This window comes from Urocampus carinirostris, chromosome 7 (assembly GCF_059441175.1).
Source record: "Urocampus carinirostris isolate Australia breed hairy pipefish chromosome 7, RoL_Ucar_1.0, whole genome shotgun sequence".
In the NCBI taxonomy this organism is placed as follows: domain Eukaryota; kingdom Metazoa; phylum Chordata; class Actinopteri; order Syngnathiformes; family Syngnathidae; genus Urocampus; species Urocampus carinirostris.
In genome coordinates this window covers 10,762,416-10,775,010 of record NC_142355.1, presented here as the reverse complement: position 1 = coordinate 10,775,010, position 12,595 = coordinate 10,762,416, and the positions used below count along the sequence as shown (strand labels likewise).

Genomic DNA, 12,595 nt, shown 5'->3' with positions numbered 1-12,595 from the left:
TGGATTATTACGCATATGGAAGTTTTATTAAAGAACAATTTTAAAGACTTTACCTTCTTACTTTCATTTCCATAAAAAAAGAAAGGAACATACCTTTTTACCAAACAAGCATGCATCATACTCAGCAAATCTCTTATTCAATTAGTTTATATCACATGTATGTATTTATGTACGCTGTTGTTCACAAGTTTAGGGTCACTTGTACAATAGTGTGTTTTCCATGAAAAGTCACTCATGGTTTTTTTTATTACTTAAATGAGTTGCAAACATTTTTGACGATAGAAATCATTTTTATTTGAAATTATTTAACCGTCAAACGTTGCTTTTGCCAAAGAATGGAAATTTGAAAGCGTCTCCAAACCTTTGAACGTTGGTTTATCTGTGCAATATAATCATCACTATAGAAGCTTCAATATTTACAATTTGGTATTTTCTCATTACAGCTGATCGCAAGAGCTACTGCACGATCCATAGCACAGGATACCTTAAAAGTTGGCCGCCTACAAAGATGGGTCTGGATGAAGACAATGAGCCTGATAACGAAGGCTGCAACTTAAGCTGCCTGGTAGCCATTGGTCGACTACACCCGCATATCGTGCCCCAGCCCAGCTTGGCAGACATCCGAGTGAAGCCCACAGAATTTGTTTCACGCCACGCCATTGATGGCAAATTTGTCTTCGTTGACCAGCGGTAATCCAAAACAATGCAAAAATTGTTCTATTGCTATCTAATTTGGTGTCACCGCATTCAAAACAAATTTTCCCTAAGTTGTCTAATTTGCTAGTTATGTATGGTTTTGGGGGGTGGGGGCTTGTGCTGCTAGATGCATTTCACTTTTTGTTGCCTTTTTTCTCTTTAAACTAATCAACCTTTGGTTGATTAGGCAAGATGAGTTTTTTTAGTTATAGCTGAATCCAAGTTTAACGGATTGATAGTGCCTTTTGCATTTTAACTGGTGCAGTTTTGAGCCGCTGTTGATTTGAATTAATTGTAGGGCTGCACAAACTCATCGAAATTCAAAATACATAGCAAGTTGAACAAGTTAAATATTAGAAACACATCAGTACTTTTATTTTTTTTTCATTTTTATAATTCGGGGTGGGAGTGTTCTTTTTTTCGTTTTATTTCCTTTTTTCAGCTCGGTGGCCTTGGGGGTAGGGCGCCCGCCCCGAGACTGTGAGGTTGCTGGTTCAAGCTTCGGCCGAGTCATACCTAAGACTTACAACATTGGTACTCATTGCCTCCCCGCTTGGCGCTCGTCATTGGGGTTGGAATTAAGGGGGGTTCGGTCACCTAATGACTCCCAACACATCAGTTGGGTTGAGCGAGGGGGCTGGGAATCCCCTCCTCTGTATCAATCTCCCAGAAAGAGTCAGAAATGTTAATGTGTTCTTGACTCTAGGCACCTCCCACTAGGGGGATATGGTTCCAGTATATATAATATATATACATTTCCTTTTTTCATCTATTCAATTTGTGTGACGGATTTATTGTATAAGACAACTGGTGACGCTTATGTGTAATGGTGCTGGCTTCTCAGTGTTGATAGGATATTGTCTCTTGTTACGTGAAATAGAGCGTTTCAAAGTCAAGTCAAAGTCGGCTTTATTGTCAATTCTGCAGCAAAAACAGAATTGAAATTGCGTTTCTTTCAGGCCTAGGTGCCTAGAAAATAAAAAACACAAAATAACTATGCTAGGACACACTACACTAAGACACACATGTAGACGGTATGACAGATAAATAGACTGCACTTTGTGACTTATGTGTGCACAAAGTGATACCTTGTAAACAAAAGGTTCAGAGTTGTGCAAAGGTTATTTCTATTTATCTTATATTTTAATTTTGCCTCAAGTTATGTTCACATTGCAAAACTAATTGTAGTTTCATAATATACTGTTTACATTTAGTCAACTTCAAGCGTCCCACCATAAAGTTGCAATTGGTCCTCCGAAAATGTTGATCCTGTTTTTGTCTGCCAACCATCGTATCACTCAGTTTCAAGCAAAAAATATGGAGTGAAAAAGTGCTATTTAATGTCTTGAAAATAGGCTTCTTTTTTAATATTTTTCATTTAGTTCTGAGTGCAACTGCACATAACAGCTGTTTTTCAATTTGTTTTGTAAACATATTATTCATTATTATCATCTCTTTTTTGTATTTTAGAGCGACGGCTATTTTAGCTTATCTACCACAGGAGTTGCTGGGAACATCTTTCTATGAATATTTCCACCAGGATGACATCGGCCATCTAGCAGAGTGCCACAGACAAGGTATTTGGAAAGCCCATAGAATATTTTTGTCTGATTTAAGACCTGGGGACCAGATCCAGTCCGCCACTTCATTGTATCCAGCCCGCAAAATAAAGTGGTGTCTGTCCTTGCGCATGGTTGTAGTTGAAAATGTAACCCAATTGAATTCAAGATTAATTATTCATCCAGTTGTTTTATAGGTGAAATATGTAGTTTACATTTGTATGGTTTCCCTATTATTAAGCTCCTCTGCAGGAAACCATAAATATAATTAGACCCGCTACAAAAAAAACCACAAGATTTTGACATTCACAGCATAGACTGATAAGTTTTACCCCGTGAATGACAAGTTTGAGTGTTGCTCTAAAATACGATGCACCTAATAAAGTAAGTAACTTTTGACTAGCTACAATGCGTCTGGGAAATATTCACATTTCATTTTTTTTCATCGATCTTCTCCCCGTCATTAATTTACAAAGCCTAAAGTAATTGCCAAGCTCTGAGAAAAATGGCATGCATTTTTTGCACAAGTGTCGTTGCACTTAACCCAAAACATTTGTCACAAAAGATTATTTTTCTCAATTTTTCTTTTTAAATGTTTTTTTGTTTACACATCACATACAGTGTGTACCCTTGTTTCCCTTTCATGGGAAATCATTTATTAGTACTGTTTGTCACTACTGGCCTCTGGCACAGACAGGTTAGGAAAGGTTCGCTATTTGTGATAAAATAATAGTTTTCCCTATTAATTACTTTTATCGCTTTAAAAAAATCATTTGCTGTTTATAAAGTTCTGTGCAAGTGATAGAATCACATGGCATGACATTTAATTAAACAAATACATGACATTTTATGTTTTTTGTGGGACTACTTTCCCTTATGAATGCCCCATGGTTGAAAATCACCCATGATGACCATGTATTTTTGCAAATTTCCTAAACGTTTCATTATTTTTGTAATAAAACTACCTAACTAAGACAACAGCTGTACATGCAGTGCCTTTCAAACGTATTCGGCCGTCTTGAACTTTTGAACCTTTCGACACATTTAGGCTTCATACATAAAGAATGTAAAGACTCAACAAAATTGGGACACAGTCGTTAAGTTCAATTACATTTATTAGATGTTTTGTACTTTTTTAGCAAATTTAACAACTTATAATTAATTTCCAATTTCATTTGTGGTTGATTCCGTTCTTTGTTTTTATTTTTTATTACTCAGGGATCTCAGGGGGGGGGCTCCGCCCTGGTTTATTCCTGGACGCTGGCTATTTTAGCTGAAAATGAAAATCTCCATTCTGATCCCTGATTACTATTTTAATACCACTATCCTTCACTTGGTATTTTAAACTGCGATATTTTCTCTTTAAATTTTCTTGTACAATCATTCGTTCTGCATTTGACATGTTACAATTTCCTCATGTGCGGTCCCTTCTCAAGGTTTCTTCATTTTCCTCATGTTGAGGTTTTTGAGTTTTTCCTTTCCCTCATGTAGGTTTTAGATCAGGGGATGGTGTAATAATAGTGTTGTTTGCAATAATCTGCGGTCTTTGCATCCCTTTGAGACGTTGTGATTAAGGGCTATACAAATAAACATGACTTGACTTGAAAGTGAGGTTTGACGTATTGTATTCTTATCCATGCATTAATACTGTTCATGTGTAATGTATTTACATTAAAATTATGTTGCAGTTATTTATTTTTAACTAGTTAATTAAGGTTTTTTTTTTAATGTACTGGTACCTTAATTTAGTTGTGCAACAGGAATAAAACTGACCAAATGTAAAACACTGAATTATCCATTTATTTGTCCAAGTAACTGTAATAACATAATTGTATAACGCCTTTAGGCAATAGTTTATTGAACATGTAGTAACTCCCTAAATACATTTGTGTATTCTAATTACTTTATAGTACTACAGATGAGAGAGAAGATAAGCACCAACTGTTACAAATTCAAGATCAAAGATGGCTCGTTCATCACACTGAGAAGTCGATGGTTCAGCTTTATGAACCCCTGGACCAAGGAGGTGGAATATATTGTCTCCACCAACACCGTTGTGTCGTAAGTGGCAGGAGGATATAATATATAATAGGATCTCAGAAAGTGTTGTTATGAAACTTATCATTTACACATTATTGCTTCTCTCTAGGTGTCCTATGGTGGAAGGGTCAGAATACTCTCAATCCGCCGCCTCCCCACAGAGTATGGATAGTGTTCTTCCTTCTGAAGGTGAGCCTCGAATGCTGTCTGACATTATAAAAACTGCTACAGTCCATCGTGACCTCAAAACCTTCATCTGGGATTTTTTTCTTAGGTGGTGGGGGAAGAAGGACGTTGCAAACGGTACCTGGCATTCCAGGTGGCACAAGAGCCGGAGCTGGAAAAATTGGAAGAATGATTGCTGAGGAAGTGATGGAGATCCAAAAGTAAGAGTGTATTGCCGTTTTTGTATTTGCATTACAAGGCGTGTACACAAAACCAAAGTGAGTGAACATGCCTTACCGTCCAAGATATATATTTTTTGCTTGTTTATGTTTTTTTTTTGAACACTTTAAATTTGGATACAAGAGACCAACGTTTCAGTCCAGTTTAATAGTTGTTACAAGTATTACCTTATAAATGTGTTTGTTCTAAGGCAGGAATCATTGGCCTGGTGGCCCTCTAGTCTCACCAGTCATATTATTTGTATTCCGATTTGAAGAAAAATATTAGTCCTAACACAGAAATACATACCTTCTATTGCGGTTCCGCTGTGGTTTGCAGCAAGCTTTTCATTTCTTCTGGGAGCTACATGCGCTTACAAAGCTAAAGAAATCACACAAGGCAGGCTGGAAGTAAGACATTAAATTCAAAAATATATCCCAGACCCAAATTGTACTTACCTATGGTAGATGAGCTAATTTATGGAAAGAATATCTACAGTTTATATCTGCAAATGAATATAATGTTTATTGTTTTTGGTCTACTTGTTCTTCTCTATATTTATAGGGTTTCCACATGTTTTATACATAAATTAATTGGATATGATTCTTTAAATATTTCGTGTTTCATTAATGTTTACACAATCAATATGTACATATTTTTATGTGGTGTACATGGTAGTCTTGTGGATTCCATTAGGGCTGCAACTATTATTTGCATAATCAATGAATATATCGATTATTTTTTCCATTAATCGATAAATCGGATTTCTTAAAGACATTATCAATTTCCTCCACTTCATTCAAATATTAATAAATGCACAAAACAACAGAATATTTTATGATATAAAACGATAAAAGAAATTCAATTGTATGTCAATGTCAATTTTGTTTGTAATGATGTCATGTTTAATTAAAAAAAATATTTTAAAAGTTAGATACCTTTAATTGTAAAAACGCTCTTGGCACCCTCTGCCAGTCCAAAGTGGTACTACAACTCTTAGCGTCACAAGGAAATTGTATGCGCTATAATTTGCATTGATTTAACTTACTTAATGGCTCAGAAATCATGTGACGCAACGAATCGAGGATTTAATTAGTTGCTTTTAAGAATCGATTATCGATTAGTTGTTGCAGCTCTAGATTCCGTGTGGCGTCCCCACGGACGGCGGATTCCATGCATTCCGGATGCAGCGTGCATTTGACAGAAGGCCAAAGTTAAGCATGCTATTGAGAACATAAAATGGTTAATTTAAAATGCTCAAAGCTCCAATTAATTTGTTACACTTGAACAAGTTTCCCAATCAGTTTGGAATTAAGAGGTTTACTTTTTAGAAAATTCATTGGTTGAATATAAAAGAAATGTGAGTATTTAAACTCGGGCAATTTTCAACTTCTAGGCAACTTAAGCAGACTTGCATGAAGTAAAGGTGGGGTTGCAATGTTACCATTAAAGTTTTGGGGGGTTTTTTTGCAACAAAGGAGCGACATTTGCATTATTTTGCTACATACATCCTTATGTAGTGTGCAAGAAGCTTTAATACTATTTTTATCTTGTTTTTTTCATTGACACATTATATAATTTTTTGATTGTAGGATCAGAGGCTCCTCCCCATCAAGCTGTGGTTCTAGCCCATTGAATATTACCAGTACCCCTCCTCCAGACACCTCCCCTGGAGGAAAAAAGGTAATATAGATCGCTTATACAGACACACAAGAACACATGATTGTCAAGAAATCCATTGACTTAATGCATTCCAAATGAACCCTAAACATAATAACTCATTCCCTTACTCTTACCTTAATCCCAACAAAAATTCCAGTTCAAATTTAAACTTTACAAAAACAAGTCTTGGAGGGTTCTGACATTAGGTCAAAAAAACCTGATCCTCATAATTTATGAAATATGTGAATGACAAACAAAAAGTATAACAAATATTTTGTCAGTCAAAGCAATTGCTAAAACAGAGAAAGTTAGACACATTTGTATGTAACATTTTTTATGTTAATACTAATATCGTAATCTTGAGTGATAACAATGCCCGGTATCGGTTTCACATGTGTATAAAATTCACTTGCCTCCTGAAAAAAACAGCTGATGTTTTTTTAATGAAATGCATTTAGATCCCAATAATTTCTGTAATATCACATTTTAGTATTGGCAATTTACTACCCCTCTAATTTCTAGTTCGGAAAAACAGATACCTTAAAAAGAGCTGATATCGGCCAGTAAGCAGGAGAAGCATTTTGATCCACCTCGGTCACAGCACCTACATCAACCGGTCGCTGTCGTTTTTCAATGTAAAGCGTCATCCCACTCTTCGGAGATTAGCAGGATTTTGTCACTGACAGGCAGCAGCGTGTGTGTGACAATACTAAGACTAGATCTTAAATCATTGGGGAAACTGATTTAAGATTTAGAGTGGACCTATTTTGTTCATACCGATACAGACACTCGGTAATCGTAGTTGCCATCCTGTCGCAGAATCTTTAATGTAAAAGGTTAAAATGAAAAACAATGTGGTAAATAACCCGCAAGGTCAAAATACAGTGAGATTACTACTTTAGTGGAGAACAATGGATCCCTACAAATCAACACAAACAATGCGTTCAGAGGCTGAAATAATTTTTGTTTTAGATTTCTGCTAACTGGACATCAGGCACCCCTTTTCCTTCTCTTCATGAAAAATATGTTATTTTACTCGGTTTATATGTCGATTTGCTTTTAACCCCCTGAAAAAATAAAACCATTTACATAACTAATACCTAAAACTACTGAATATTTCTGTTCAGCACTCAAATGAAACCTCAAGTCTACGCTTGATTATACTTTAGATTCAGTTTTGTAGCTTTCAGAAAACAATTCATGAACTTTGCATACTGGTTGGAAAAAGATCTATTAGTTAATAGTATTTTTTTAACAGAAACTAATGTAGTGTCCTGTTTTCAGATTCATAATGGAGGGCCACCTGAGCTGGCCAGCACTGGGATTCTTCCTGGTCCCGATTCTGTGGGCTACCCCTACTCCAACCAGTCCATTATGAGTAAGTCACTCAGCCATACACTCGTGTTGACATTTTTATGCGAGCAACCTAGTGTTCTGCTCTCCTTGTGTCTTGTGTGTACACAATTTTATCAGAACCTTAAAGCATATTAGAAAAACGTGCTCATTCAAGATTGGCGTCCAAGCTCCACTTTATTCCAAAACAGAGTAAAATTGAAACTTACAATATATGAGGATAACAAGTCTGACACCACACCACAATTGACAAACCCAAGTTGCAATTTTAGGGACATATATAAAAAATTGGAGTGAACTATTCTTGTGTTTTGGAGTCAGTAGGGATCATTTTGCAGTGATCGTCTTATTGTCTTGGATGAAAGCTAAATACCTCCTGTCAAAGTTTCTCAGCTTTCACCCAGAGACGTGTCCCCACTTTTCGCCTCGGTATCGCACAACAGTCGTAGACGGTAACTTCTCTCTACAATGCCCAGGACTTCCGTACAGTAGCATGAAATGGTTACTGACTTGAGATTTAAATTTGAAAAAAACTGACCCTGTGTTTTTAATGTTATTTTTGCAACAGATAAAGTTGAAAGATGGTTATAGCCTGAATTTAAATATGAAAATGTATCGTTTACCAAATTGTTCGAATTAGTTCTGACTCCATTAACCAAACCCAAAATTGACCAAAACAACATTGAGCGTTTCTACGTCATCAGGGCCTTGTCCTCAAAACATCGCCTGTCGTCCTCCGTCAGAGTCCTGTTATCAACAGAACTAGACAAAATATTCTGCATTCATTAAACTATAGCCTACTCGGTGAAAATCTTCATTGCACTCAATAAATGTAACTTGTATTCAATCATATAAAATCCTTTATAGTCAAATGCATAAAATCCTTCAAGCCCTAAAAGTGTGACAGTTCAGCAATCAAAGTGAAGGGGGAGATGGGAATGGCTCAGGGCTCTCTTTGACTTTTACCGCAGTGCAGAAGATATCATAATTGTCTTTTCGTCCCCGATTTCAGGTGACAACTCCCACCTGAGTATCGACATCATGGATGAACCCGGTTCAAGCAGCCCCAGCAACGACGAGGCGGCCATGGCTGTCATCATGTCCCTTCTGGAAGCCGACGCTGGCCTAGGTGGCCCTGTGGACTTCAGCGATCTGCCTTGGCCTTTGTGAAGAAAACGAGAATGAGAGTTCAGTCTGGCTGACCAGTCTTTTCCCGTTGCGCTTTCTGTTCCGTTTCCTGCGCACTGCTGCCGAATGCTAACTTGTCATTCCGATTGAAACCTAAATTGAGCTCTTCAAATGTAGGAAGAAACAAAAAGAAGGCTTTTTTTATCAGAGACGAGCACTTTGGCAGTCGTAGCTTGACTTTGTAGAAATGGAGGAGCTCAGTTAGTCGGGTAACGAACGGGTTTCTAAAGCTAGCTCGGGGGCGGCTTTGCCCCAAACTTACACTAAACACGGAAACGTGTGGCGGTTCAAAGGTCCGTGGCGATATTAGTCTCTAAGTGCGTAATGTGACATTGATGACTTCTTTTCGTCGACGCGGGGATAATATCAGAACAGTTAACCTTAGTCATCCGAGTTAAAGATGCACTTAACACTTCCGCTCGTGGTAATATTCCAGTCGGCGGTACAAATAGAGGAAAACGGGAGTCTTGTTTTCTACTCAAACTTCCAGTTTTTAAATTGCAGGTTTTGTCCCGATGTAAATGGCTCGTTTAGAAGGCGTCTCAAAGTTCAAGTCAAGTCACATTTATTTATATAGCCCTTAATCACAAAAATGTCTCAAAGGACTGCACAGGATTACAATGACCTGATCTTAAACCAACATGCGGGCAAGGGACAACTCAAAACTTCAGCGTGAGGAAAAAGAGAAACCTTGAGAAGGGACCTCACAAGTGGTATCCCCCTTCCAGGATGACCAGGGTGAATTACATTTAGCATTACAGTACACAAACATAGTAAACACTAGGTAACATGTTGAAAATTTGTCCGGAAAGTGCATGACAGCAGCGACGCCCCCAGCCTGTAAACTAGTCCAGAAAGTCTGACGGCCACGACGCAGCTTCCCATCTCTGCCAGCTGGTCCATGCAGGCGTTCACATGCATCAGGTCAAACACTGGTCCGCTGACTCATCTCAGTTGTACTAGCTGTCCTTTTCAATTGCGATCACGTTTTCGAAGCGTGCAATCCTCCTGTAATTTATCTTCGAGCAATCGGGATTTGGCACGAAAATACCCTCGTGTGATCTGAGGGCTCACGTGGAAACGCACACAAAACACGGTTGTAATTGCAAAACTCGTCCGGGTAAAGATGCCCCGCGAAGTTAATTAGCATCAAAATCCATAGAACAAGCGTCGCCAGTCTCTCAACTGTAATCTGACACCTGAATATAAGATCTCTGTGCCCGTTACATAGTTTTTTTTTTCTTCCATTTGATTTCAATGAAGTCCTCACCCTTGACAAATGAATGTTTGGGCCACGCTGAAAAAAATATTATACAATTGTTATACATAGTTGGAGTTTGGTGGTTTTTACGATGGGATTAATACTTGCTATTTCTTCAATATACTAGTTTTCAAACGTTTCAAAAATGAATACCGGTACATAGTGTTAATGTACTTTAGTTCTTGTACAATACTGTTCACCCAGGCAATAGTGCGTTTTCAATGAAACGTTACACTTTTTTATGAATCAAATGAGTAAATAAATAGAAAGTATATTTGAGATATGGAGAAGGTAAGAAATAATCATTTTTATATGGGAAAAAAATGTTAGCCTTCAAACTTAGTCGACGATTGGAAATTTCGAAGTGGCCCCAAACTTTTGAATAGTACAGACGCTCCCCTACTTACGACCATGCGCAAAACGGTAGATATGAACATTTTTTTCGGAATGTCGAAAAAAATCCGGACATTGCTGTAAGTTAGATTTTGTATTGTGTGCACCTGTAGTGCTTTTTTTCGCCACTACAGGCGTGTGGCGCTGAGGTGTCACCCAGCATCCACCCCTAAGAAGAAATCCGCTTCCTCTTCTTAGTTTGTGTGTAAACATACTAGGTGTACCGTGACATGTTTATTGGTTAATATCTCGTGCATCCATTCAATATGCTTGGTGTAAAGTGTAAAGAAGAGGCAGTGGAATAAGAAAGCTTGATGCGGTTGAAATATCGGAACGCTTTTTTTCCGGCCTTTTTACCACGGCGGAGGAAGTCGCCTAACTGTTGAACCTCATCTTCCAATAGTAAGTTAAACTTAGCTTTATTTGTCTTTATAGATTTTATTATTTTATGAAATGTTTATTTTTTTAGTACAAAACTATACAGGTTACTTATAGACGCCTTAAAAATACATATATGAACCTTATAAATACAAAATATAGCACTGAAGCCACTTGCGAACAAATTCAACTTACGAACGATCGTCCGGAACCATCTCGTTCATAAGTAGGGCAGCGTCTGTATCACTTCTCAGAATTTCAGAACAGACTGGCCATTGTTTTTTTTTTTAGTACTCATTTTTGAAAGAAAAAAGTTGAAGCATGTATGATATGTGATTATTTGAGAAGCATTTATTTTTCTAAAAATTAGATAAGAATACTAATAGTGATTGCTAGATAGACACAAAACAAGAGAAACATCTCCTGGACTCCTGAATATTAATCGGGTCTGCTCGTTTATGATATGTTTTTCTTGGTAAATTTGTAACGGAACTTAGTTTCGCCTATTCCTTTAATTATTAAAATGGTAAATTTTACTGCACAAGTGACTTAAATTGGATCCGTTTAACATGTTGCGCCAGGCATGTCGTGAATAAGTGTTAAAAAGTATTGATGTTTCCCATAATTACTGTACTATAAGTCACTCCGGATTATGAGGCGCACAAGCCAAATAATGCATGATTAAGAAGGAAACGTATAAGTTGCACCAGAGTATAAGTCGCACCTTAAGCCAAACTACTAAGAAAATACTGTATATTAAGTGTAAGTGAAGTATCACCAAGGTTGGGTAGGGTTACTTTAACTGGATTACTTTCAATTACTTTTGGATTACTCCAATACCAAATATGCCAATAAAAGACAAAAGAAGGGGCAGCACGGCGGCGCAGTGTTTAGCGCATGTGCGGCACAGTTCATGTCTTGGGAACCTCCTGCGAGGGTTCAAATCCAGCTCCAGACTTCCTGTGCGGAGTTTGTATGTTCTCCCCATGCTTGCGTGGGTTTCTTCCGGGCACTTTGGTTTCCTCCCGCATTCCAAAAACATGCATTTCAGGTGATTTGGCCGGTCCAAATTGTCCCTAGGTGTGAATGAGCGAGTGAGTTGTCTGTCCCAGTGTGCCCTGCGATTCGCTGGCAACCAGTTCAGGGTGTCCCCTGCCCAATGCCCGATGATTGCTGGGATGGGCTCCAGCACCCCCGTGACCCTACTGAGGATAAGCGGTGTGGCTAATGAGATGAGACTAGAAGACAAAAGAAACGAAATATGAATTAAATGATGACTCACAACACGTGGTTAGCTTTCTCTCCTGGCTTTGATCTCCGGCAAAACGAACATAAAATGAGACAAACAAAATGAAAATAAATCCAAACAGCTTGCCAACATCATTTTTGCCGTTCCATGTGTTCCTTTACTCCCCAAGCCTGCACAAAATTTAGTCATTTGATTCGTATTTAGTTTCTTTTGTCTTTTATTAGCATATTTGGTATTGGAGTAATCCATAAGTAATTGAAAGTAATCATGTTAAAGAAACCCTACCCAACCCTGAGTATCACACACACTAATAAAGGATTCAAGTGCAAGTAAGAAATGTAAGCCAAATAAAACTAGGAAGACGGCAATTGGATATTTATTCAAGAAGTCTTTAAGACTGGCTTTGCTTCTCAGTTCCTTGAGTTTGCTACG

General features: G+C 37.7%; 1 protein-coding gene across 2 annotated transcripts in view; it reads left to right on the top strand.

The window, feature by feature from the left end:
- The window catches only part of bmal1a (basic helix-loop-helix ARNT like 1a), a 32,383-nt gene extending 21,521 nt beyond the window's left edge, over positions 1-10,862 (top strand). For both annotated transcript variants that reach the window (XM_088339721.1, XM_088339722.1), the window contains 8 exons: positions 444-690; positions 2,167-2,273; positions 4,166-4,316; positions 4,405-4,484; positions 4,570-4,681; positions 6,272-6,362; positions 7,626-7,719; positions 8,707-10,862. In XM_088339721.1, the coding sequence (XP_088195847.1) occupies positions 444-690; positions 2,167-2,273; positions 4,166-4,316; positions 4,405-4,484; positions 4,570-4,681; positions 6,272-6,362; positions 7,626-7,719; positions 8,707-8,864 (1,040 nt within the window). In that variant the 3' untranslated portion in view covers positions 8,865-10,862. The remainder of the gene's footprint in view (positions 1-443; positions 691-2,166; positions 2,274-4,165; positions 4,317-4,404; positions 4,485-4,569; positions 4,682-6,271; positions 6,363-7,625; positions 7,720-8,706) is intronic.
- Positions 10,863-12,595: the final 1,733 nt, after the last annotated feature.